General features: G+C 41.4%; 1 protein-coding gene across 8 annotated transcripts in view; it reads right to left on the reverse strand.

Annotated features, from left to right (window-relative positions):
- Nucleotides 1–237: 237 nt before the first annotated feature.
- GLT8D2 (glycosyltransferase 8 domain containing 2) overlaps nt 238–27728 on the reverse strand; it is a 76276-nt gene continuing 48785 nt past the window's right edge. For 5 of the 8 annotated variants that reach the window (XM_032299693.1, XM_032299661.1, XM_032299699.1 and 2 more), the window contains 9 exons: nt 27157–27203; nt 23017–23109; nt 13755–13926; nt 10109–10226; nt 8494–8578; nt 7780–7892; nt 5411–5577; nt 4471–4583; nt 380–549 (listed from right to left, as the gene is read on the reverse strand). In XM_032299693.1, coding sequence (XP_032155584.1) covers nt 380–549; nt 4471–4583; nt 5411–5577; nt 7780–7892; nt 8494–8578; nt 10109–10226; nt 13755–13926; nt 23017–23109; nt 27157–27175 — 1050 coding nt within the window. In that variant the 5' untranslated portion in view covers nt 27176–27203. Of the gene's footprint in view, nt 550–3462; nt 3565–4470; nt 4584–5410; nt 5578–7779; nt 7893–8493; nt 8579–10108; nt 10227–13754; nt 13927–23016; nt 23110–27156; nt 27204–27728 lie in introns of those variants that run through there. The other 3 variants (XM_032299667.1, XM_032299704.1, XM_032299714.1) reach the window with 3 other exon arrangements.

Genomic DNA, 27728 nt, shown 5'->3' on the forward strand with positions numbered 1-27728 from the left:
AGTTCAAGACCATCTTGGCCAACATGGTGAACTTAAGAAATATAAAAATTAGCTGGGCGTGGTGGCGCAGGCCTGTTGTCTTGGCTACTTGGGAGGCTGAGGCAAGAGAATCGCTTGAACCCAGGAGGCAGAGGTTGCAGTGAGCCAAGATCGTGCCACTGCACTTCAGCCTGGTGACAGAGCGAGACTTCATCTCAAAAAAAAAAAAGTAAATAATGCTTATATGGTCCAAGGTACAATTTTCACACAGTAGTTTTTGGTTTTTATATTGTGGATCATATGGATCAAAGGTGATGTTCATAAAAAACAATGTTATAGTAGGCTACAAAGGGGCAATTCCACATTTCTATACAGGGAATATTTTAAGGGTGGAGTCATATCAGCTATGGTGATTGAGTTTAAATATCCCTGCAGGGTCAGGAACAAACCAGCTTTCCCATAAGTCGTTGTGAACACTAGGGAAGTCCCAAGGTTTATGTCTTCCATTCCAGTGGAGTAATTTAGCTTCCTGCAGAAAATGCTCCGAATATCTGGCATCTGGATTCCAGCCTTCATTGTGTTTAGAGAAAAAATAATAGGCTTGTTAGAGAATAACTTTTTTGTATTATAAATTGAATACAAGTTCATGGTTTAAAAAAAAGTAAACCAAAAGGTTATACTGTGAATTTTCTACCCACCCCAGATCTCCAGATCAACCACTGTTAGTCTTTTGTGCAGGCTTCTAGTAATGGTATTGTATTGTTTGGCCTGTATGCATATATATATATATGACAGAAGACAAGATAGAGCATATTCCTACCTTGCCTTTAAACAAAATATTTTGTTATTTATTTGGACATTGCCTTTTAAAATTACTGTCTTGGAAAAATTTCCACAGCAGTACATGTGGATTTACCAAATTATTTTTAGTGACTATATAGAATGATATATAATTATTTATTGAACAAGTTCCTTATTAAGGACATTTAGATTGTTTTTATCCTCTCATTAGCATGAACACAGCAATGAACAGCCCTCTATGTGTGTCTAGTGTATGTGTACAAACATATCTGTAGGATAAAATATTGTAGGTGAAATTGCTAGATTGAAGGGTGTGTACCTTTTCAATTTTGATAGAGATTGCCACATTGTCCCCTAAGAAGCTCTATTAGTTTTCCTCTCACCCAAGAGTTTATAGGGGTTCTTGTTTCTCTGCATTTCATCTCCTTAATGAAAAACGGCAACATTTTCTTTTGAACAGTCTTGTCTTCTTGAAATGTGACTAAGATCTACTTTTTAAACAAACAGCCATCCATCTGTATCTGAATATTACTCCTCTCATAAGTAATCACTTTAAAGAGACTATGCATTTACCCTAACATTGCCATTGCTTAGAATATTTTTTAGAATACCAATTCTAGAATTACATTAAGATGGTGTGCATGTAAAATTTAAAAAATGTGTATCTATCTATAGTGTTCAACTTTCCATGAAAAGGAATTTATTTTTTTAAACAGCTGAGGCCGGGTGCAGTGGCTTCACGCCTGTAATCCCAGCACTTTGGGAGTCCGAGGTGGGCGGATCACAAGGTCAAGAGATTGAGACCATCCTGGCCAATATGATGAAACCCCATCTCTACTAAAATACAAAAAAATTAGCTGGGTATGGTGGCACTCGCCTGTAGTCCCAGCTACTCAGGAGGCTGAGGCAGGAGAATCACTTGAATCTGGGAGGCAGAGGTTGCAGTGAGCCAAGATTGCGCCACTGCACTCCAGCCTGGAGAGAGAGCAAGACTCCATCGAAAAAAACAAAAAAAAAACACTGAAAAGTCCATTGAATTACAAGAGAGTTGATTTGCTAGGGTTATGTTATTCTAGTGTATGATGTTAACAACAACACAACCTGGCATCTGTTACTAATAAACAGCTGTGAAGGCAGCTGCAGAGGAGAAACTAGGTTTTTCAAGCTATAGCAGCATAACTGAAATAATTATCAATCACCAGAGTCTATACAAAGGAAATATTCATTTGGGAAAAGACATCTTCTCATGAAAAGTCTACTATGTAAGGCATCCTCATCTCAGCTTCATAACTGAAGGGCTGTGTGGAGCTACCTCAGAGGGGCTTGCAATTTGGGTGATGAAATTGCTTTTAGCTAAATATATTTTGTAAATTTAAAAACTCTTAAGCCTGCCTGTTTAGACCCAAACTTAATGCTCGTTAGTGTTATGTTGCCCTTCTGCCTCCAGAACGCCCTGAAACTGGATCATTTTTAAAATGATTTCTGTGTAGATTCACTTTGCACACCATCCCTGATTCCAGAAACTTCAGCACAGATGGAAGCACCATTCTACAAAGAAAAATGACATCTTTGTCTTGAGAATGTCCCTTCCTCCTTGTCAGTAAGTTGGATATTTCTCTTTTTTTCTTTTCTTTTTTCTTTTGAGACAAAGTCTAGCTCTGTAGCCCAGGCTGGAGTACAGTAGCGTGATCTCCGCTCACAGCAATCTCGGCCTCCCAGGTTCAGGCTATTCTCCTGCCTCAGCCTCCTGAATATCTGGGATTACAGGCTCATGCCATTTTTGTATTTTTAGTTTCACCATGTTGGCCAGGCTGGTCTTGAACTCCTGACCTCAAGTGATCCACCTACCTCAGCCTCGCAAAGTGCTGGGATTAGAGATGTTAGCCACCATGCCTGGCCTAAGTTGGATATTTCATAAAATGTAACTCTGACTCTGTTTCAAGATCATAAAATGCTGTCATGTTACTGATCTAAGCTCTGCATAGCTGTTCCTACACGTTTTTAAAAATAGACCTACTTTGATGGGATTTTATGCACATGGAAAGGTTGATACTTGACCTAATGGTGAACCCGACATGACTATAAATCAAATCAGATGGACCACTGACTTCCCTGTGTCACTTTTGTGCATACGTATGCTCAGGAAAATCAGAGGATTCTGGTAATGACGCAGAAGCAATCCACAGAATCATCGAGAGCAGACAGTAACTCCGCCTCCACAATTACATCCTTTCTTTTAAAAAGGAGATTACAGGACATGACACCTTGTAGGGCTGTGAGAATTAGAAATAATATTCACCTTCCTTAACAGAACTTAATCCAGTTCTTAGCAATGTAATGGGAAGTTGGTAAATCTAAGTCCATATCTGTGGTCTCCAATTCTAAAATAATCCCCAAAGGTCTGAAAACAAAAGGTTTTTAAATACCTCCTCTGGCAGTAAAACCTAGATCCCACTCAGCACCGCATTACCTTTTTAAAATCAAAACTTCTAAACATGTCTGGCCCAGTGGTTTTGGATAAGGGATTGTGGCCATGTGTTAGAATGGAACGAATGTGTCCTCTATGCTAGGCTCTATACTAAGCAATTTACACGTATCTTGCCCAAAATCATAGTTGGGATTCCAATCTATATCCTAAAACTTACACTTGTGTAGTGAATAAAAGACTTAAGGAGCTCACAGTACAGAGTCAACTGCTTTTTAAAGGATAAATTTTAATGGCAGCTTTCTGAATTCATCCTAAGCCATTATGCTAATTTATTTGGTTTTGTCCACTGTAGGTTACTGCAAGAGAAATTATAAGTGTGGCTTGACAGTTCAATAAAGCTTTGACAGTGAAAGTTCTCGCTCGCTCTCTTTTTTTTTTTTTTGAGGAGCAGTTTCACTCCTGTCGCCCAGGCTGGAATGCAATGGTGCGATCTCAGCTCACTGCAACCTTTGTCTCCTGGGTTCAAGTGATTCTCCTGCCTCAGCCTCCCAAGTAGCTGGGATTACAGGCACCTGCCACCATGCCCAGCTATTTTTGGTAGAGACAGGGTTTCACCATGTTGGTCAGGCTGGTCTCAAACTCCTGACCTCAGGTAATCCTCCTACCTCAGCCTCCCAAAGTGCTGGGATTACAGGCATGAGCCACCGCGCCCATCCAAAAGTTATCTTAATAACGGTTAATGTTTATTGAGCATATACTATATGCTAAGCATGACTCTAATGGCTTTTCATAAATATCCAGAAACATGCCCCTCAGGTAGCTAAGAATATCAGCTGCACTTGCAGAGTCTGAACACTGATTTGTCCAGCGTCACCTGGAGGATTTGAACTGAACAACCTGGTGCTGTATGTAGCACCTTCTCCTCACCATGGTGCTCACTGGATCTATAAAATGCATATTTGCAGCTGGGCATGGTGGGTCACGTCTGTAATCCCAGCACTCTGGGAGGCCAACCAGCCTGGCCAACATGGTAAAGCCCCATCTCTACTAAAAATACAAAAATTAGCTGGACGTGGTCGTGCACACCTGTGATCCCAGCTACTCAAGAGGCTGAGGCGGATGAATTGCTTGAACCTGGGAAGCAGAGGTTGCAGTGAGCCGAGATCACGTCATTGCACTTGAGCCTGGGCGGCAGAGCAAGACTCTGTCTCAAAAATAAAAAAATAAAATGTACATTTGCGTTGTTTTTTAAAAATACTTACCCAGGTGCCTTATGTGCCACAGGGGGTTAATTGTGGAGTATTTCCCATGAAACACAATCAGCATTGGGGAGGTGGCCACCCCTCCTCCCAGAGAGCTGCTGTAGAGGTTTTCCCTAAGAAATGAAATAGAAAAACAATATTTGGCCTGGAGTCCCCACAAACTCAGATAAAGTAGAATCTAATATTGGAAAAGATACAAGACATTCTCTCACTATGTACTAAGACTTACAGCCTTTCATTCTCCCCAACTTTTCATTTTGAAAATTGTCAAACCTACACAAAATAGTAAGACTAACATGAACTCACATATTTATCACCTAGATTCACAGTGTTCATATTTTGCCATTTTAACTCCCAGGTTTTTAAATAGTAGACATGGGAGATCAAATTCTAATCCCGCGTTATTTAGAATAACTTTACTGGCAAATTCAAGGTTATGATGGTATTAAAATATCCAGATAAAAAAGACTGCCAGGCAGTCCAATGATGTGATCATAGCAGTTGTATTAGAGTTATTTTTATCTTCTCTATTTTTAAAACTTTTACAATGAAAAATTATAAATTTTAAAAATCAACCTTAAAAAGCAAAGTTGACTCTATATAATAATCCTTAATAACAAATCTATGTTAAAAGGGGAAACTCAGCTAAGATAAATGAAGATTGTTACATGGAAGAGATTCAAGTCACATTTTTCAACAACTTATTAGCAAAATGTATAATCAGGGCCTCCTCACGCCACAGGATCTTGATTCCTCTGATTTATACCTTTTGAGGAAGATTTTAATTGACTGTCCCCTTTTCTTTCTTAACAGTGCCTCTGTCAGAAAATCTGACCTGAGATGACTGTGAAATATTTCTAACCCTTGAACTATGTGTGGAAAATTAACTGAATGATTTTGTTCCCAAGTATGAAAAAATGGTAGAGAAGTCTTCACGTACTCCACATTTTTTTGCATCCATTTCTCCAATTGCTTGGTGATGCGCTGGTGCTTCCATTCTGTCATGTTGGCAACAATCACTCCAGGATTGAAAGAGCAGGTGCTGGGGCTGATGCCAAGGTCTTTGATGGCCTTCTTCCGGTAGTCCAGATAGCCCATATATGTATTCTGTAAGGGAACAGGATGTGTATGCTTTTGACCAGCGAATCTTTTGTTTCTGGAAAATGATCATTTTCTTGAAACTCTTGTGCAGTATCTGTGGGTTTCCTCCTGTGTCACTGGCCACTTGGTGGTTTCTTGATGTTGTTTTGTTTTGCTGGTTTCCCCTCATTTCTCCAACCTCTAAATGCTGAATGCTCTGAGTGCAGCACCAGTGCCTTTCTCAAGCAATAACTCCATAAATGGCCTTGTCCAGTCTCATGGCTCTAAATACCACCCATCTGACAGCCTTGGCCTCTCGTCTGCACTTCCAGCTCCTGCTACATCTACCATCCAAATGTCTCCTTTCAGATGCTTAGTAAGGCAGCTCCAAATTACATCCAAAAAATGATCTCAACTCTATCCCAAACCTGCTTCCCTGCCCCTGACCTACCTCAGTCAGTGGCAACTCTAGCCTTCTAGTTACTTGGGCAAAAACCTGGGTAATTAGGTCCTCCTTGGCTCCTTTTTTCTCACTCATTTCTCATCCAAATCTGTCAGCAAATCCTGTTGGTCCCATCTTCAAAATGCCGGAAGCCAACCACTTCTCTTGCCACTATTGCTACCTTCCTGTTTAGGCCATAATTGCCACTCACTGGATTTCTGCAAGTTCCTCCTAGGTAGTATCCTTGCTTCCACCCTTTTCCACCCTACTCTGTCTCTAGGTCACTCATCCCCTCCAAGCTCTTCCAATAGCTTCCCATCTCATTCACAGAAACAGCCAGAGTTCCTGAAATGGCCTGCCATACCCTATACCATCTGACCCTCCAGTGCCTCTCCAACTCGTTATTCTCCTCTTGATCCCCAGCAACAGTGACCACCTTTAATGAACCAGACTCACCCCTGCCTCAAGATCTTTACACTTGCTCTTTCCTCTTACTGGAGAGTTTCCCCACTAACCATCTGCATAGGCGGTTCCGTCAATTCTTTCAAGTTTAGGTTCAAACAACACCATCTCAGTGCAGCCTTCCTGATTCACCCTATTTTAAATACAGCCCCACCACCACCCCAATCCTCTGTTAAATATTTTACTTGTTTACTCTCTCTCTTCCCACTAGAATGTGAACTACACAGAAGCAGGAGTTTTTGTTTTGCTCACTGTATTACTAGCGCCTAAAACAGCGTCAGGCACAGAGTAAGCACTCAATAAGTAGTAGCTGAATGAATGTAGCATGAGGCAGGACACACACATTCTTTCACCCATATAGACTGTCATATTCTATAATTCCTTAATATGATGCTCTCAAACCTTATACAGGAGTCATGGAAATACTTGAGTACTTTCTAGGCACCAGGCTCTTTTCTAAGAACTTTACATGTACTACCTCGTTACTCTCATGTAATAGCTTTATATGCATTAAAATTCTCACAATAACTACAGGGAAAGTACTATTATTACCTCTGTTTGACAAATGAGGGAGAAACAACTGGCTAAGTAACTTGCCTGAGGTCATAAAACTACCAAGTGATAGTGCCAAGATTTTGACAAAATTGAATCTGGTCCCAGAATCTATGCCTTGAAGTGCCTTAAAATGCCACACACATAAAAGTATTTGCTAGAAGCTTTTCTGAAAAACAGCAGTCAACTCTTAATAACACCTCATATTTCAAAGCGACTCCTTTGGTTTCAGCATCGCATGTAGATTCAACTTTCCTCATTTCCATCAGGGTAAGGAAATCTTTACCCTTAACAAAATCAATATTTTCTTCTACTGGAAGGGGGATAAAGGCGAGGGTCAAAACTCTGAAAATAGAACCAATGATTCAGCAAGTCTCTTTTTCAGAAAACACCATCTCTGATAGACAGCATGGTTATAAGCAACCTAGGTAACAACGATCACTTCTGGAGCTTTTATTTCATGCTGGACACTTGGACACCACGTTATTTCATTTTTGCTCACAAAGACAGAACAAAGTAGACATGATTGTTCCATGTTTCAGGGAAGGAAAGTGGGGCTTTGCAGGGTTAAAGTAAGTCACCCCAGAGTTGGTAAAGGCATGGAGCTGAGATACAAACCAAAGTCCCAGACGCCTGTGCTGTTCCACCTCCCAGCAGTCCAGACAGTCCTATAGGGTTTTCAAGGTGGAGGTTACACTTATTTTGAGTTGCAGAGGGGGAGAAGGGACCAGAACTGTAGGGTGAAGGGAGGATTTCCAAGATAATGTGCCCACCTGAAGTCCCACGAGTCTGTTTATGTCCTGAGCAGAGGGCAAATCGCAGTCATCTGAAAAAGCCGCTGCGTGGCCCAGGGCCAAGGTGGTGTCATACAGTTCTTGGATATCACCTGAATTTAGAAACATCAGCAATTAAAACATTACGGCATTTGTTTTGGGGCCAGATAGAGCCTTAGAGCTTAAACAGTTCTTGATTTTGCTCTGGGACAAGAGTATTGGATCCCTGATTTCAAGTGGCTTGACAATTTATTTAGCAAGAGTCGTGCCTACAGATTTAGAAAGCCACTTGATGATGAGTTCAGACTGGCATTGATCAAATTTCTTTATTTCTGTTGCTAAATGTAGGTACCACACCAATGCGTATCCTGTTTGTAATGGAAGAGATATAACACATTTAAACATCAAAACTTAGCTCACGCCTAAGAATGTCATCTGTGATGCTTTATTTCCATACATTATAGGGAAACAGGGAAAGGAAAGGCTAACAAGCTATTTATTGCAAGTTTTGACAATCAGAGTGTCAACTGGATTGTCCTGGTAAGTATCAACCCCTGTTTCCAAAATTCTTTCGAATTTACAGTACTGTACTCACAACTTAAATAAGCAGTCAAAACTCACTGCACAATTAGCTATTTGAAAAATGAAGAGAGACAGTCATTCTACTTATCAGCTGCTTCTTTTCCACGTGTTCTTGGCAGTTAGCAAGAATACCTTGTACAATTACATCATCGTCCAAATAGATGACTTTCTCGTGTTGGTGGATAAGTAGAGGGAGATAAAATCGAACAAAGTTCAGCTGTTAAAACAACAAAAGAAGTGATGGTGGGGAAGAGGCATATGGCTTAGTGTCTTCTGAGGATACTGGAGAGTCAGCTTTGACCATGGCCTCAGCTCAGCTCCAGGTTTGGAACAGAATAAAACAGGAGCTAGCCAGATAACTCACCTGAGCTTCCCAGTGCCTGAAATATCTGAGGCCTGAGGTTGAAGCCAGCGCTGCGGATCAGCTATTCTTCTAGATCCAAACCCCCTAGTGCAGAGGCTGCTGCCACTTTCATCTCTGTTAACTGCTGCAGTGGGCGTTACAGAGGCTCCGTGGTCAATCTTTTAGGGCACAAATTGCCTGCCTTACTCTACCTCCAGTAATTTTGATAACTGTCAATTAAATCAGCCTGAAATACACACACACACACGTGTGTCATCCCAACAGCAAGCTCAACCTTTTAGCTCCTTGAACCAGAAAAAGGAGCACCATGAGCTGTGAGGTAGGAACTTCAAAGTTTCATTACTAACAACATTGCTTAATCTGAATTTTTAACTCAGCTTGTACTTTGACAGAATCTGCAATTGGGAAAAGGTCATATCATAGACAGAGGGCTTAGAATTAAATAAATTTTCTGGGATGAATTTAAGTAACAATCATATGTAGAAGGTGGCTGCAGTTTCTGTAAAACTGTTGTCAAAACACCACTCTTTTTTTTTATTTTCTGAGACAGGGCCTGACTCTGTTGCCCAGGCTGGAGTGCAGTGGCATGATCACAGCTCACTACAGCCTCGAACTCCCAGGCTCAAACAGTCGTCCCACCTCAGCTCCTGAGTAGGTAGCTAGGACTATAGGGGTGTGCCACCAAACCTAGCTAATTAAAAAAATAAACGGGGTCTCGATATGTTACCCAAGCTGGTCTCAAACTCCTGGGTTCAAGCAACCCTCCCGCCTCACCCTCCCAAAGGGCTGGGATTACAGGCCTGACCAAAAACACCACTTTTTATGCAAAAAGAGAAATAAAAAATAAAAAAAAGGGAGAGGGTCCCTTTTGTAAGAACACTCATGGTAAAATACCTTAAGATTTCCAATGCTAAGAAAAGAGTTTGTGTCTCCTAAGTGTATTATCTTAGTTAATACTATGAAGTATATAATCCACCATGCTACTCTTTCTTCTTAGCTGTCAGATACTCAGAGTTAGATTTAACAAGCAATCACAGTTAAATATCCCAACAGCCAACAGGTTTGGGGTCCTCTTTCCTGGTCTCAGCTACCTGGCCCTCCTCCAGCTCCCATCCCGACAGATATATCCATACTCGTAAATGCATTCTGCATTTTTTTAATGTTTCATTTCTTCTTTAATAACTTCATTGTGTTTCTATAAACCATCTTAAATCCTTTCTGTAGCAGCTGGCTTATAAATTATACATAAGCAGAGTTTGGTGGAGATCAAACACCACAAGGCTTCAAAAATAATATTCCACATGCATCTCAGTGCCTAGCACTCCTTACTGAACAAGAGTCTCACCAAGGACTGTCCCCAGCATCTGCGTAGTCCCTACTTACGGGCTGCAGCAATTCAGGCCTCGGTGAGTCTGGTCTGATCTTCCCTTTGAGGACCATTGGATTGAATTCCACGATTTTAAAGTTTATTTCTCTCAGTTTGGAATGTTCGATCCATTTTCTAAAAAGATGACAAAAAAACCTCTACTATACACTTCAAATCTTTCCTCCATTTGCCTGTTTCCCCAGGGTCAATCTGTTGCCTCCCTAGAAAGTTAAAATTAAAATGTGTGTAAACTTAGTAGAGTTTAGTCCAATAAATCCTCCTGACTTTTCTCCCCATCTGGTCTGACTTTAAATCTTTTTTTTCCCCCCTCAATCACGTAACTCTTTCTGCAAAGGAAATGAAGCAAAATACTAACCAAATCTCTCCCCAGATCCAAATAATTTCCCCAGGAAACAGGAAGAATAAAAAGTGTTCTTTCTTATAAAGCAGCATCTGTGGTTGTTGGTACTGTCTTTGCCATGTGGTAACAGCTCTGAAATGTTATGAAGCAGGACATTCTGAACCTTCAACTTTGATTGAAGTCATTTTTACTCTGCTGTTTTGACACCAAGGCTGATTTGAGTTTACCTTTGTCTCTTTGATTCACTCCCTCAATCTTCCCCATGTGTCTTTATTCCCCTTCTTCTCCTTCCTCCTCCCTTTCCCCTTCTGTTTTCTTGGTCTTGCAGCATTTTTATCTGTATCCAATTCATAATGAGATTCTTGGGAGAAATAATCACAAAATAAAATGTCCAATGACTAAAGCCACCTAGGGTAGAATTTGTTGCTGACTAAAAATCAACAAAAGAATTAAATGTGAACAAAATTTAGATCTGCAAAATCTGAGCAATAGTATGATGAGGGGAGTGAGGAATGAGACAGAAACCCCTAGAAAGCATACATAAGCCCTCAAAATCCAGGGCAGCCAAGGGCCATTTAGATGAGAGGCAAACACCTTACAGATCTCTGTATCTCCTGATGGTGCCACTACAAAAACATTTAATTATAAAAGCAGCATGTAAATATATTCTCCTTTTGAATGATCAAATAATACTGAAACACCTTGAACTTTCCTTCATCAGCATCCTCCCCAATTCCTCTGTTCTCCCAAGAGATAGTGTTAACAATTTAATAGCTTTCCAGTTCTCTCTTTTTTTTTTTTTTTTTTTTTTTTTTTTGAGATGGAGTTTTGCTTCTGTTGCCCAGGCTGGAGTGCAATGGTGTGATCTCGGCTCACCATAACCTCCACCTCTTGGGTTCAAGCAGTTCTCTTGCCTCAGCCTCCCAAGTAGCTGGGATTACGGGCATGTACCACCACACCTGTCTAATTTTTGTATTTTTAGTAGAGACGGGGTTTCTCCATATTGGTCAGGCTGGTCTCAAACTCCCAACCTCAGGTGATCTGCCTGCCTCAGCCTCCCAAAGTGCTGGGATTACAGGCATGAGCCACCATGCCTGGCCTCCAGTTCTTTTTCTTTACTGAAACACATACACGTACATATACACACTTACAGTTAGGGGTTTTGAATTTTCATAAACTAGAATCATACTATACAAGTTATACTGTAACCAGCTTTTTCCACTTAACAATATGCCTTGAGAATCTCCTGTGTCTGTTTATACAGAGTGCCTTCTTTTTTTAACAGCTGGATCATATTTCACAGTTCATTTAAATATTCTTCCATTGGTGGACATTTAAGCACTTTGAAATGTTTTTACTAGTTCACAAATGCCGAAACTAGCATTGTTGTACACATATTTTGGTAATATGTACTAGAATTTTTGTAGTACAGATTCCCAGAAGAGGAAATGGCATGTGCATGAAATTATACATGCATACAACATTCTGATAAATATTGCCATGTTGACCTCACCAAATGCTTACCAACTTATAAAACGCACATTGTGTAAATAAGGAATAAGCATGTCCATTTTCCTGCACTGAGTAATGATGTTCTGTTTAATTTTTGCCAACCTGATAAGTGAAAAATGATGTCACTGAAGTGACATATATGTTTTAAACAATGCAAAAATGTTTTAATTTATATTTTCCTATTAATAGAAAAACTTTGCTTATTTATTTATTTATTTATTTATTATTTTATTTTTGGAGATGCAGTCTCGCTCTGTCATCCAGGCTGGAGTGCAGTGGCATGATCCCAGTTCACTGCAGCCTCCACCTCTTTGGTTTAAGCCACTCTCCTGCCTCAGCCTCCCCAGTAGCTGAGATTATAGGCATGGGCTACCACGCCCAGCTAATTTTTGTATTTTTAGTAGAGACAGGCTTTCGTCATGTTGGCCAGGCTGGTCTCGAATTCCTGACCTCAGGTGATCCACCGCCTTGGCCTCCCAAAGTACTAGGGTTACAGGAGTGAGCTACCACCCCCGGCCTTATTTATTTATTTTTAGCTGAAACAAGGTCTCACTCTTCTGCCCAGGCTGGAGTTAAGTGGTGTGCTCATAGCTCACAGCACCCTCAAGCTCCTGGGCTCATGGGATCCTCTTACCTCCTGTGAAGCTATGTATCACCACACTCTGCTAATTTTTAAAAACTTTTTTGCAGAGACAGAGGTCTTGCTATGTTGCCCAGGCTGGCCTGACCCCAAGCTATCCTTTTTCCTCAGCCTCCCGAAGTGTTGGAATTATAGAAGTGAGCCACCTCACCCAGCCTACAACACCTTTTCATGTTTATTGGCCATTTGCATTTTTTCCCTCTGTAAATTGTCTGGTTATATTCTATGCCCACTTTTGACTGGGTTTTTTTATTTTTTGTGTTTTTAAATTTTTTGTAATAATTATGTATTTTGGATAGTATTTCTATGTCTATAATACATGTTAAAATTACTTTCTTTCAATCTATTGTATGAGTAGCTTCATTTGTACTTTTCATCATTGTAAAGTTTTTAAATGTTATGCAGTCAAATCTGTCCATTTTTCTTGATGATTTCTGGGCTCAGAAAGACACTCTCCATACCAAGATTTTACAGTTATCTTCCGTTTTTATAATATGTTCAAATTTTAATTTTTTGTTTATTTCTTAATCCAAAAAGAAAGGAAATCTATTTAAGGAAATGTAAGAAAGTAGAGGCCAGGTGTGGTGACTCACACCTGTAATCCCAGCATTTTGGGAGGCTAAGGAGGGAGGATTGTTTGAACCCAGGATTTTGACACCAACCTAAGCAACAAAGAGAGACTCAATCTCCACAAAAAAACTATAAAATGAGCTGGGTGTGACAGCATGTGCCTGTTGTCCCAGCTACTTGGGAGGCTGAGACAAAAGGATTGCTTAAGCCAGGGAGGTCAAGGCTGCAGTGAGCTGTGATTGCACCACTGCACACTCCAGCCTGGGTAACACAGCAAGATCTATCAGAAAGACAGGAGGGAAGGGGAGGAGAGGGGAGGGGAGGGGAGGAGAGGGAGAAAGAAAAAGAAGAAGGAGGCTGGGGAGGAAGAAAGGAGGGAAGGAAGGAAGGAAGGAAAAATAAAGGAGAAAGAGAGAAAAGAAAGAAGAGATAGGAAAAAAGGGAAGGAGGAAGGGAAGGAAGGAAGGAAGGGAGGGAAGAAGGAAGGAAGGAAGGAAGGAAGGAAGGAAGGAAGGAAGGAAGGAAGGAAGGAAGGAAGGAAGGAAACAGAAAGTGCCAAAGTCTGTAAGACACAAGTTACCGTATTCGAGTCAGAGTATTCCGGAGTCCCACTACATAGAACAAGATGTTGGCATCAGTGTTGCTGTAGATGCTATTGATGGCAGCCATAGTGGCACCCATCCTCCCTGCTGCAGCACAAATCACCACAGGAATCTCTTCTTCCAGTTCTTCAGGAGTCTCTGATTCATCATCTGGAAACATCAAAATCGGTGTCTTGGAACATTAAAGAATTTCGCAGTAGAACCAGTTTAATGCATCTTCCACACTCCTGGGTGAAGATAGCATAGTGTGGAAGAGACTGCTGACTGTTATCCAATATCTAGTCATTCTGTCTTCCCTTAGAAAATAATTTTGGAATTTTAGCTGGTACATAGCCAGCCACGAAGACTATTTTACCAGACTCATGTGCAGCTCTATGTGATCAAGTTCTGACCAATGGAATGTTAGTTCAAGTAATATGTGCCACTGCTGGGTCTACCCTTCAACGAAATGCTCACCCATCCCCTTGCCTTTCCCCTTTCCCATTGGCTGGACTGTTGATATGATGGTGGTAGTTAGAGTAGTCAGCTTAGATCACAAGATGGAAGCTACCTGTTGACCTCACCAAAACCATAATATGGAAGGAATCTTGATCTGGCTAATTGTAGAACTGATACATCAGACTTCTACTTGAGAGAGGAAATAAACTTCTATTTTGTTTATGTCACTATTGAAACCATACCCTCAAAGAGTTAAAGAAATCAATGACTGATAGGAATTCTTGAGTTTGCAGGATGATAAATTAGAAAAAACAATTTTTGCTGAAATGATGAAACTCTCTCTGCTTCTGAGATTAAGAAACTGGCTGAAATCAGTTGGAACCAATATGGTCAACTGAAGTTTGCATAGAACAAACTTGCTAATGTCACAGCTTGGATTTTCACCCTGTTTTTCATACTAACTCCTCCCAGATTTGCACGAGACCCATTAGGTAGTATGAAGAAATAACTGTGCATGCCCCAGGACTCTCCAGACCTCCTCTTCCCTTCCATCAATCACCTGCTAATCCCGAATCTACCCTTGAGCCTTTTTAATAAAATTACTGCCTTAAAGCCATAACACGGACACAGATTTGAGCTGGGCTCCTGTCTCCTTGTTAGATGATTTACAAGAAAACGCTTTGCTTTTCTCAAAACTCAGGGTCATAGTGTTGGATTCTAGCACATCAGGCAGTGAGCCCTTTTGCTCATAACAGAAAATCTATTTTGGAGCTATTTTACAGGAGCCAATTGGCTAGCCTAAAACACACACACAGTTAAAAAACAAAGAACTGAAAGCTTCATTTGTCCAACAGTCTCCAATTCTTGCCTGAATCAGAATATTCACTTTGTCTGCACTGCTGTAAGATACTAGCTGTGAATTTCCTTCTTCTATCTCCCCTCTAGTCAAGTTTCTCAAATGCTGACAGCAAGAGGAAGGAGGTAAATGAAAGAGCATGACTAATGCACAAGATGAATAATTAATTATTCTTTTGAGCCTTGGCTGTGATATAAAATACCAAAGCCACATAACATCATACTTTAGTACCACAATACAACTTTCAGCCTTGGAGAAGAATAATGATCTGTAAGTAGAGTATCCACTATCCACTATAAAATGCTCAACTGATTTTTACTTAAAGAGCTCTCTCTCTCTCTCTCTCTCTCTCTCCCCCCCCCCACCCCCTCTCTTTCCCCAGATCCTTTTTGAAAAACCTCTATCCCTGAGGTTCAGGGTAGTTCTAGCTGATATTTAATTCAACAAGCATTTCTTGAAACTAACTACCAGGTACTGTGTTTTGTGTAATTTAAGACACATTGAAAATGGCCTCCTATTTCTCCTTCTACTGTGTCTGAAATTTCCATGACTAGAATAATTTTGTTTTCACAATATATTTACTGACATGAGAGAATGCTCATAAGACACTGTTAAGGAGAAAAGAATACAAAATTCTCTCTAGTGTTTGATCCCAATTTGATACATACATATTTGCAAATGGACCTATGTCTATTTATGGAATTATGCATGACTTTGATTTTGTTTGTATTTCTTATACTTTCCAAATTGTCTAAAGTAACCATGATATGGTATGGCTCTGTGTCCCCACCCAAATCTCATCTTGAATTATACTCCCATAATTCCTATGTGTTGTGGGAGGGACCCAGTGGAAGATAATTGAATCATGGGAGTGGTTTTTCCCATACTGTTCTCGTGGTAGTGAATAAGTCTCATGAGACCTGGTGGTTTTATCAGGGGGTTCTGCTTTTGCATCTCTCAATTTCTCTTGCTGCCGCCATGCAAGAAGTGCCTTTCACCTCCTGCCATGATTCTGAGGCCTCTCCAGCCATGTGGAACTATAAGTTCAATTATTACTCTTTTTCTTCCCAGTCTAAGGTATGTCTTTACCAGCAGCATGAAAACTGACCAATACAGTAAATTGGTACCAGTAGAGTGGGACATTGCTGAAAAGATACCCAAAAATGTGGAAGCAACGTTGGAACTGGGTAACAAGCAGAGGTTGGAAAAGTTTAGAGGGGTCAGAAGAAGACAGGAAAATGTAGGAAAGTTTGGAACTTCCTAGAGATGTGTTGAATGGCTTTGACCAAAAGCCAGTTAGAGACATGGACAATAAGGTCCAGGTGGAGGTGGCCTCAAATGGAGAAGAGGAATTTGTTGGGAACTGGAGCAAAGGTGACTTTTGTTATGTTTTAGCAAAGAGACCCAAGGCATTTTGCCCCTGCCCTAGGGATTTATGGAACTTTGAACTTGAGGGAGATAATTTAAGATATCTGATGGAAGAAATTTCTAAGCAGCAAGGCATTCAAGAGGTGGCTTGGGTGCTGCTAAAGGCATTCAGTTTTATAAGGGAAGGAGAGCATAAAAGATTGGAAAATTTGCAGCCTGACAATGTGATACAAAAAAAAAAAAACCCAACAATTTTCTAAGGAGAAATTAAAGCCAGCTGCAGAAATTTGCATAAGTAATGAGGAACCAAATGTTAATCCCCAAGACAATGGGAAAAATGTCTCCCGGGCATATCAGTGGTCTTAACGGCAGACCCTCCCATCACAGGCCCAGAGGCCTAGGAGAAGGTGGTTTCATATGCTGGGCCCAGGGTCTGGTGCTGTATGCAGCCTAAGGACTTGGTGTCCTGTGTCCCAGTCACTCCAGCCATGGTAGAAAAGGGCCAACATAGAGCTCAGGCTGTGACTTCAGAACCTTGGCAGCTTCTGCATGGTGTTAAGCCTGTGAGTACACAGAAATGAAAAATTGGGGTTTGGGAAACTCCACCTAGATTTCAGAAGATACATGGAAATGTCTAGATGCCCAGGCAGAAGTTTGCGGCAGGGGTGGGGCCCTCATGGAGAACTTCTGCTAGGGCAGTGCAGAAGGGAAATGTGGGGTCAGAGCTCCCACACAGAGTCCCTACTGGGGCACTGCCTAGTGGAGCTGTGAGAAGAGGGCCACTGTCTTCCAGACCCCAGAATGGTAGATCCACTGACAACTTGTACCTATTGCTGGAAAAGCCACAGACACTCAATGCCAACCCACGAAAGCAGCTGGGAGGGAGGCTGTATCCTGCAAAGCCACAGGGTAGAGCTGCCCAAGACCATGGGAACCTACTTCTTGCATCAGCATTCACCTGGATGGGAGACCTGGAGTCAAAGGAGATCATTTTGGAGCTTTAATATTTGACTGCCCCACTGGATTTTGGACATGCAGGGGGCCTGTAACCCCTGTTTTGGCCAATTTCTCCCATTTGGAATGGCTGTATTTACCAAATATCTGTACTCCCATTGTATCCAGGAAGTAACAAGCTTGGTTTTGATTTTACAGGCTCATAGACAGAAGGAACTTGCCTTGTCTCAGATGAGAGTTTGGACTGTAGATTTTTAAGTTAATGCTGTAATGAGCTAAGACTTTGAGGGACTGTTGGGAAGGACTGGTTTTGAAATGCAAGGACATGAAATTTGGAGGGACCAGGGCAGAATGATATGGTTTGGCTCTGTGTCCCCACTGACATCTCATCTTGAACTGTACTTTCATAATTCCCACATGTTGTAGGAGGGACCCAGTGGGAGATAATGTGAATCATGGGAATGGTTTCGCCCAGACTGTTCTCATGGTAGTGAATAAGATGATATCTGATGATTTTATCATGGGTTTCCGCTTTTGCATATCTCATTTTCTCTTGCCACTGCCATATAAGAAGTGCCTTTTGCCTCCCATATGATTCTGAGCCATCCCCAGGCATGTGGAACTGTAAGTTCGATTAAACTTCTTTTTCTTCCTAGTCTTGGGTATGTCTTTATCAGCAGCATAAACAAACCAAAAAAAAGTTTCTTAAGGATTATCCCTTTTGGACTAAATTGTCATCTTATATTACCTGGAGGCTGTGAAGTGTTCTGCCAAAAATGCTAATTTGACTATATTTCTTTGTGGCTAAAAGTTCTTCAGTGGTTCCTAAAAATTAAAGCCACATCTTTGTCTGGCACACAAGCTCCCTCATGATCCAGTCCCTGCTCACTTCTCCAGCCTCACCTCCTTCTATTTCAGTAACACCAAACTCCTCATGGTTCCCAGAACACTACTCTTATCTCAGTGCCTTTGTATATGATGTTCCCAATGCCTGGAATGCTTTCAATGTCCTTTTCTGCATGGCTAATCTTTACATATTTATTCCAAATTCCAAATGCGGTACCAACATCAGATCCTCTGGGAAGCCTTTAACAGCTCCCTACACAAATTAACATGTTCCTTCTCTGTGCTGTGGCCTTACCTAAGGTTGGATTTATTAAGTGCATTGCAATTTATTTGGTTGCATGTCTTCCCTCTTTCTCCTATTACACTAGGATCCCTGTGAGGGCAGGGATCGTATCTTGTTCATCTTTGTATTTTCAGCAGCTGTCCCAGTTCCTGGTACATGGTAGATTTTCAATAAAATTTGAATAGATGGTGAGTATTAGCTACCACTATTTGAGCACTTGCCACAATGCACTGGAAGAATCTTTATGTGTCTGTCTCCTCCACTACACTGTAAGCTCATTATATTATCCCCACTGAGTCTGGCACTTTGGGAGTGCTTCATGAAAGTTTGCTGAAATGAACTAAATGGAATTGATGAATGAGCCTCAGAAAACAGGACTCTTGAGGAATAAGAGGGAAGGGTGAAAATGTTGGGGTAGTGCCTGGCTCCCAGACCCAGGCGGGGGCCTTCAGCAGACAATGGGAAGCACAAGGTAAAAGGAGGGCATTCTCATGAAAGAGGGGACACTCCAGAAGAAGGTCAAACATTGAGTGTCCAGCTCTGCTGCCAACACATAATATTGCCACACTCCTTAGGGGCATCTGCCAGGCAGAGAAACTGAGCACTAACCTAAGCCAAAAATACTGCTCTCTGCCAAAAAATTTCCCCTGGACAGAATAAAGAACAAAGGCACACTGGAGAAATGAGGTGGAAAGGCTTATCAACTGTACCTTCTTCATCAATGCTCCATCCTTGCAGTTTCTTTAAGAATTATCTGCTCCATTATTTGGATTCATTGTACCAACTGGTGCCTGAGCCAATGCATTAAAATGTTGGCTATGGGAAACCATTTGGTGCCTAACAAAAATAGAAAACATCACAATGACAGCAGAATGGACTAGAAATGATTACTGCCTTCATCCCTTCCATAAGCAGCTCTGATCAAGCCACGCCCATTCCTAGAAGAGAGGAAATGTTCTGCTCTCCTAGTACCATGACTCAGAATCCCATTTCAAATAAGAATTGTTTTAGCCAAGTGTATCAGTTTGCCTCTCCCCAAGTGAGACAGCTGTGAGTGATCAGCACACTTATCACAAAAAAAGTATCAGGAGATTACATGGAATGTTACGATGGGGAGATTACAGAGAATGCTGCCATGTTTTACTTCAGCATAGGACTTCACAGGGCTCCTGGACATTAACTTAGAATACCAGTTTTTTATAAAAATTAATATTTAATTATTGAAAAAATTTCAGCCCAAACCGAAGAATATTTGGTAAATTGTGACTGTTTTCTGCAGACCTCTCACTCCTACTCCAAAAGTTGACCTACATAACAATATATAACATAACCAGCATGGTGTGTGACCCCTAAACCCTTCTTCATGTTTACATATTCTAAAGAATATATACCTTAAACACTTATTATTTAAAAACCAAAATGGAATCATACTTTTCAGTGTCTTCTGCAACTTGCTTTTCCCACTTAACATATCACAAGCATCCTTCCATGCCAACACTACGTTCATCTGAGTGGTATTTTATAACACCGATTTAAAAAAATTTTAACACTGAATGAATAAACATGTGATAATGGATCCATTCATGTGGTCCAAATGCTTTGTTTATCTATATAGATGATTAGTCAGTCAGGATGTGCATTTCTTTAGAGCTGTTTTAACAGCTGTTTTGAAACTGATCCACTTCTTTCCCTGAAGAAGGGAGTCTGTGGTGGGATTAGCTGAGCGAATGTGTTGGTTTATGAGCAGGGAAGGAAGCGTGAGGAGTGGAGTCAGAAGTTCAGATGACATTTGTCTTTACATGATTTCCTTTTCTCTCTTTTAAAACAGTTTATTGAGATGTAGATACTACTATGGACTGAACTGTGTCCTCCAGCGTCCATCTGTGAATGTCTTAGCCCCCAGCATCTCAGGATGTGTGTTCTTGGAGACAGAGCCTTTAAAGGGGAAATTAAGTTAAAGTGAAGTCATTTAGTGTGGCCTTAACCCAATAAGACTGGTATCCTAGTAAGAGGAGGAAAAGAGGAGAATCATATAGAGGGTCACAACCAGGACTGCAGCACAGAGAAAATGCCACATGAGGACATAGCAAGAAGGCAGCTGTCTGCATGCCAAGGAGAGAGGCCTCAGGAGAAACCAAACCCTCTCGCACCTTGATCCTGGACTTCCAGCCTCCAGAACTAGAGAAAACACATTTCTATGGTCTAGCCATTTAGTCTGTGCTAGTTGGTTATGGCAGCCCTAGCAAACAAATACAGATTAAAAAAAAAATTTACTCATTGTAAGTGTACAGTTCAATGATGTTTTGTAAATTTATAGAGTTGCACAACCATCACCACTATCCAGTTTTAGAAAGTTCCTTTGAGCTGGCGGGTCTGCAGCCAATCTATTCCCACTCCGAGCTCTAGGCAACCACCAATCTGCTTTGTGTCTCCATAGATTTTCCTTTCCTAGAAATTTCATATAGATGGAATCATACAATATATGGTCTTTCAGGTTTGACTTCTTTTATTTAGCATAGTTTTCTTTTAGGTTCATCCATATTGTAGCTTGTATCAGTCATTTGGTCCTTTTTACTGTCAAAAAGTATTTCATTGTGTGGGATAAATTACGTGTTTTGTATCCATTCACTAGTTGATGTACATGTGAATTGTTTCCAGTTTGAGGCTACTATGAATTATACCCCATGAACATTTGTATATATGTCTTTGTGTGAAAATCATTCTTTGCAGATGCTCTCTATGTTCATTTAGATCAGATTATACGTTTTTAATTATTTTTAAATGATTTTTTTTTTGAGACAGCATCTCACTCTGTTGCCCAGGTTGGAGTGAAGTGGCACAATCTCAGCTCACTGCAACCTCCACTTCCCAGGTGGAGAATCAAGCAATTCTCCTCCTCAACCTCCTGAATAGCTGGGATTACAGGAACCTGGCTAATTTTTGTATTTTTAGTAGAGATGGGGTTTCACCATCTTGGCCAGCCTGGTCTTGAACTCCTGACCTCATGATCCACCCACCACGGCCTCCCAAAGTGCTGGGATTACAGGTGCTAGCCACAATGCCCAGCCCAAATTAATTTTTAAATTACAAAATATAATCAGAAAGAAATGCCAGCTTCATCGAATTAGGGAAGTTGTTTTTGTTCACTGTTGTGTTTCCAGTCCCTAAGCATCTGGCTGAAAAAAAAAAGTGAGGAATAAATATATGTAACACACCAAAAGAGTAACTGTATTCAGAATCTCACTCTATCATCCAAGCTGGAGTGCAGTGGCACTATCAGGGCTCACTGCTGCTTAGATCTCCTAGGCTCAACTGATCCTCTCATTGAGCCTCTTGAGTAGCTGAGACTATAGGCAAGCCCCACCATGCCCAGGTAATGTTTTGTGTGAGTGTAGACAGGGTCTCGCTTTGTTGCCTAGGCTGAGCTGGTCTTAAACACCTAGACTCAAGTGATTCTCCCACCTCAGCCCCCCAAAGTTCTAAGATTACACGTATGAGCCACCACCACCAGCCCATAAGTGTATATTTGCTTGATTGATATAAAAAGTAAATTAGCTGGGCATGGTAGCTTATGCCTGTAATCCCAGCACTTTGGGAGGCCAAGTCAGGAGGTTAGCTTGAGCCCAGAAGTTCAAGACTAGCCTGGGCAGCATGGCAAAACCCATCTCTCCAAAAAATACAGAAAGTTTGCTGGGTGTAGCGGCACACACTTGTAGTCCCAACTATCTGAGGGTGCTGAGGCAGGAAGATTGCTTGAGCCCTGGAGGTCAAGGCCACAGTGACCTGCTATTGTGCCACTGTACTCCAGCCAGGGCAACAGAGTGAGACTCTATCTCAAAAAAACAAAAAAAAAAACAGTAAATTAATTAAATTGTAATAAGCAGTGCTTCTTTATTTTTATGGAGATTGACTTTGTGTGTGCATTGGAGTTATGAAGGTGCCATCTCAAGCAATTCACCCCCATGAGGGAAACACAGTGCAGCTGGGAGAGAACACAGGGCCAATGGAGGGCCATTTTCAAGTTGAGAGTTACGAGGCTGCCTTGCACTGATGGGAATTTACCAGCAGGGAGAGGAGAGAGAGGGCGGTTTCCATAAGCAAAGTCATTGAGAAGCTCCAAAGAAATGGGGTGTAAAGTGGTACACCCACTGTGTGGTCCAAGAACCCACAGCATCAGCCTCAACCAGGAGCTAATTGGAAATGCAAATCTTGAGGCTCCAACCCATACCTACTTATCCTACATCTCACAGGTGGCCCAGTGCTGCGTTTTAGCAAGCTCTCCATGTGAATCTCACACATGCTAAAGTTTGAATGGCACCGACCACCCTAGAGAACAACTGAAAAGGTGGTCTAGGGCAGATATTCTACTAGCAGGTCCTTGAGAGTTGACCAAACTGACACTTGTCCCTGAACCCAGATATTGAAAGGACCTAGAAGAACACATTTAAACCACATTCCTGTGTATCCCATCTCAATGAATTCCATGTCTGCTCACCTGTGTCATTTTTGGGCACAGTCCCCTTATGTACTTTCTTATACAGAATCACACAGAGGGTCACAATCAGAAGGAACAGCAGCACCTGATTAACTGACAAAGAAATAGAAACACGTTAACATTGAACCTGTGAACCCGAAATCACGTGACAAAGTTTAGCATGGTAATGTGAGTAGATGCTTTCCATGTCACATGGAGAAGTGGTGGTCTGAGACCTTTCTATAAGCAGATAGCATATAAAGAATTAACCTGACCAGGTGTGGTGGTTCATGCCTGTAATCTCAGTACTTTGGGAGGCTGAGGCAGGCAGATCACTTGAGCTCAGGAGTTCAAGACCAGCCTGGGCAACATAGTGGAACCCTGTCTCTACAAAAAAACAAAAACAAACAAACAAGAAAACCCTACAAAAAATAGCTGGGTGTGGCGGCATGCACGTGTAGTCCCAGCTACTCAGGGGGCTGAGATAGGAGGTTGGCTTGAGCCTGGGAGGTAGAGGCTGTAGCGAGCCAAGATTACTCCAGCCTGGGTGACAGAGCCAGATCCCGTCTCAAATACAAAAGCAAACAGAAAGAATTAACCTGGAACACTATTGTTGCTCAGAGGTTTTGCATCTTTACTGAATTCATATATCAGTCCTAATTGTTTTTTGGTGGAGTCTTTAGAATTTTCCAAATATAAGATTGTATCGGCCAGGAGTAGTGGCTCACACCTGTAATCCCAGCACTTTGGGAGGCTGAGGTGGGCAGATCACTTGAGGCCAGGAGTTCAAGACCAGCCTCGGCAACATGGCAAAACCACATCTCTACTAAAAATACAAAAATTAGCTGAGTGTGATGATGCATCCTGTAATCCCAGCTATTTGGGAGGCTGAGGCATGAGAATTGCTTGAACCTGGGAGGCGGAGGTTGCAGTGAGCCAAGATCGAAACACTGCACTCCAGGCTGGGTGATAGAGAGAGACTCTCTCTCCAAAGCAAAACAAAACAAAACAAAACAAAAATATATCATCTTCAAACAAGGATAATTTGACTTCTCCCTTTCCAATTTGGATGCTATTTCTTTTGCTGTACTGTGTTGAATAACAATAGTGAAAGCAGCCATCCTTGTCGTGTTCCAGATGTAAAAGGAAAGGCTTTCAGTTTTTCCCCATTTAGTGTGATACCGGCTGTTGGTCTTTCACATGTGGCTTTTATTTTGTTGAGTTTAAGTGATTCTTCTATGAGCCAGTAGTAATTATAAGTACATGTTCTTAGCCATTATGACACAGCTGCTTCTCAGTTAACTCAACCCCTGGTCAAGGATGATGTGCAGGCCAGGTGCGGTGGCTCACACTTGCAATCCGAGCACAGGTGGATCACCGGAGGCCAGGAGTTTGAGACTAGCCTGGCCAACATAGCAAAAACCTGTTCCTACTAAAATACAAAAATTAGCTGGGTGTTGAACATGACTGTAGTCTCAGATACTCAGGAGGTTGAGGCATGAGAATTGCTTGAAACCAGGAGGTGGAGGCTGCAGTGAACCGAGATTTGAACTCTAGTCTGGGAGACAGAGGCGAAAGAAAAGAAAGAAAGAAAAGAAAGAAAGAAAGAAGAAAGAAAGAAAGAAAGAAAGAAAGAAAGAAAGAAAGAAAGAAAGAAAGAAAGAAAGAGAGAGAGAGAGAGAGAGAGAGAGAGAGAGAGAGAGAGAGAGAAAGAGAGAGAGAGAGAGAGAGAGAAAGAAAGAAAAGAAAGAGAGAGAGAGAAAGAAAGAAAGAAAGAGAGAGAGAGAGAAAGAGAGAGAGAGAGAAAGCGAGAAAGAGAGAAAGAGAGAGAGAGAGAGGAAGGAAGGGAGGGAGGGAGGGAGGGAAGGAAAGGCAGAAAATTCTTGCTTGCCCTGGGTAAACAGTTAGAAGACCCCAATGCCTCTAAGCCTCCAGGTCTGTCTGTTCCAGTGATGTTTGCTCTTAGGATCTGGAGAGAAGTAGAGTGGCATGAAACAGTGTTTTCTTGAGTATGGAACACACAGCACTGGTAGTGCATGAAATGATTGGGGAAGTTCATGTTCATAGCATTAAGTAATATTACATCACCATCTGAGAAAGTCAGCCTTCCTGATTTTATGTGCATGAGCACAACAAAAGCTACCCAGAATTGAATCGCATTTTTCTAAATGTATACATGTTTAAAGCTACTTTTTTTTTATGATAGGTAATCATTCTGTTTTCATTTACAGTAAGGATAAGAACTTTCTATTATGAATTACACTTACAAAAATGAGTCGACTTAAAGAAAAATGTGTTTTTTTAGACAGAGTTTCACTCTTGTTGCCCGGGCTGGAGAGCAATGGCACAGTCTCAGCTCACTGCAACCTCTGCCTCCTGGGTTCAAGCGATTCTCCTGCCTCAGCCTCCCAAGTAGCTGGGATTACAGGCATCCACTATCACGCCTGGCTAATTTTTTTCATTTTTAGTAGAGATGGGGTTTCACTATGTTGGCCAGGCTGATCTCAAACTTCTGACCTCAGGTGATCAGCCCGCCTTGGCCTCCCAAAGTGCTAAGAATACAGGCATGAGCCACCACGCCCAGCACATATTATTTTTTATTATTTGTATGTATCAAGAGACTTAATCTATTGACTACACATGGATCTATTTTTTTGGCCTCTATGCCTTTGTCTTCCCACTTGTAAAAGAAAAGAGTCTCCATGGATGCCTTTCAAAGCTACATCCTGAGGCTGTGATTCTATTTTCCTGACACCCAGTTCCTCACTGCCTTATAAATTACAGATTCAGCCAGGGTCAATCAGATACTAGACTCATTTTAAAACAAAATGATGGAGAATCAGAAAATGGACAAAATTCTACAATTTATCAACAGGTCTGATTAATACACACCTGCAATGGCTGAGTGTGGTGGCTCACACCTGTAATCCCAACACTTTGGGAGGCCGAGGCAGGTGGATCACTTGAGGTCAGGAGTTTGAGACCAGCCTGGCCAACATGGTAAAATCCCATCTCTACTAAAAACACAAAAATTAGCTAGGCATGGTGGCAGGTGTCTGTAATCCCAGCTACTTGAAAGGTTGAGGCAGGAGAATCATTTGAACCCAGGAGGCAGAGGTTGCAGTGAGCAGAGATCACATTACTGAACTCCAGCATCAGTGACAGAGCAGAACTCTGTCTCAAAAAAAAAAAAAATTCACCTGCCACAACCAACTTGGGGAGATGGCCCAGTGTCTACTATCATCTGACACTTTCAGCTGTGGCTGTTAGCACTGACATAGAGTTGCCTGATAAAATTATATTTTTAGTGCAAATATGTCTTATGCAATATTTGGGGCATACTTATACTAAAAATTTGTTGTTTATCTGAAGTTCAAATTTAACTGGTTGTCCTGTCCTGTGTCTTTGTTTGCTGAATCTGGGAACTCTACCCTGAGGGTAACACAATTAGGTTACTATGTTTCTCCACAAATTCACAAATGATTGGATCTACCATCAGAGGCAAATCCAGGTTCTGATGGGTCTGAAGAGTTGAGGTGACTCTTTAAGAATATGAATACAAAATGCTAAATTAGCTATGAACATGAATATTTATTCAGAATGAGAAAATGCATTATATCTGCAAGTTTTATAGAAATATATGATTCTTCTTCTAAGTCCACTTCCACTTCTTTTTTGTTCGTTTGTTTTTTGAGACGGGTTCTTGCTCTGTCTCCCAGGCTGGTATGCAGTGGTGCAATCTTGGTTCACTGCAGACTCTGCCTCTCAGGCTCAAGTGATCCTCCTGCCTCGGCCTCCTGAGTAGCTGAGACTACAGGCACCTGCCACCATAACCGGCTAATTTTTGTATTTTTTGTAGAGATAGGGTCTTGCCATGTTGCTCAGGCTGGTCTTGAACTCCTGAGCTCAACTAATCCACCCACCTAAGCCTCCCAAAGTACTAGGACTATAGGTGTGAGCCAGTGCGCCCAGCTAATAAGTCCACTTCTGACTAAAATACTGAATAACTCTCCATGGGAATAATCCGGAAATGATGATGCCAAAACTATCCATGAAAATCAAAGACAATTCAAGAAAGAAGAAAAAAGCCAAGCCCCAGCATCAAAACAATCCTCCCAAATATCTGATTTTTAATCATTATTTTCAAAGTTGTAATCTTACTTTTTCGTAACAGAGCCATGTGTGTTCACGCAGATAAGAACTGTGATCTGTGGATTAAGAAAGAAAAATCCATTTAAAAGAGAATCAATTAAAAGTCAGCAACAAGTGTTAAGGACTATGCCTTCTCTGAAGGACTGATCTATCATGAAGTGTATGATTATCTTTTACTGCTTTGAATCTAAAATTTTGGAAACAAAATAAATATAGGCCCATCTCCTCAAAAGTGATGCCTCTGGTTGAATAAACCTTACTAAGGGTCCTCAAGAGCTAATCTTTTGTCTTCAGAATTTCTTTTTCTTTTCTTTTTGGTGACCCAGGCTAGAATGCAGTGGTGCGACAGAAGTGCGACAGAGGTTCTCACTGCAACCTCCACCTCCAAGGTTCAAGCAATTCTCCTTCCTCAGCCTCCTGAGTAGCTGGGACTAGGCATGCACCACCAAGCCCGGATAATTTTTGTATTTTTAGTAGAGACAGGGTTTTGCCATGTTTCCCAGGCTGATCTCGAACTTCTAGCCTCAAGCAATCCATCCACCTTGGCCTCCTAAAGTGCTGGGATTACGGCATGAGCCACC

This window comes from Sapajus apella, unplaced genomic scaffold (assembly GCF_009761245.1).
Source record: "Sapajus apella isolate SASKATOON/1434 unplaced genomic scaffold, GSC_monkey_1.0 scaffold2, whole genome shotgun sequence".
Taxonomy (NCBI): Eukaryota; Metazoa; Chordata; class Mammalia; order Primates; family Cebidae; genus Sapajus; species Sapajus apella.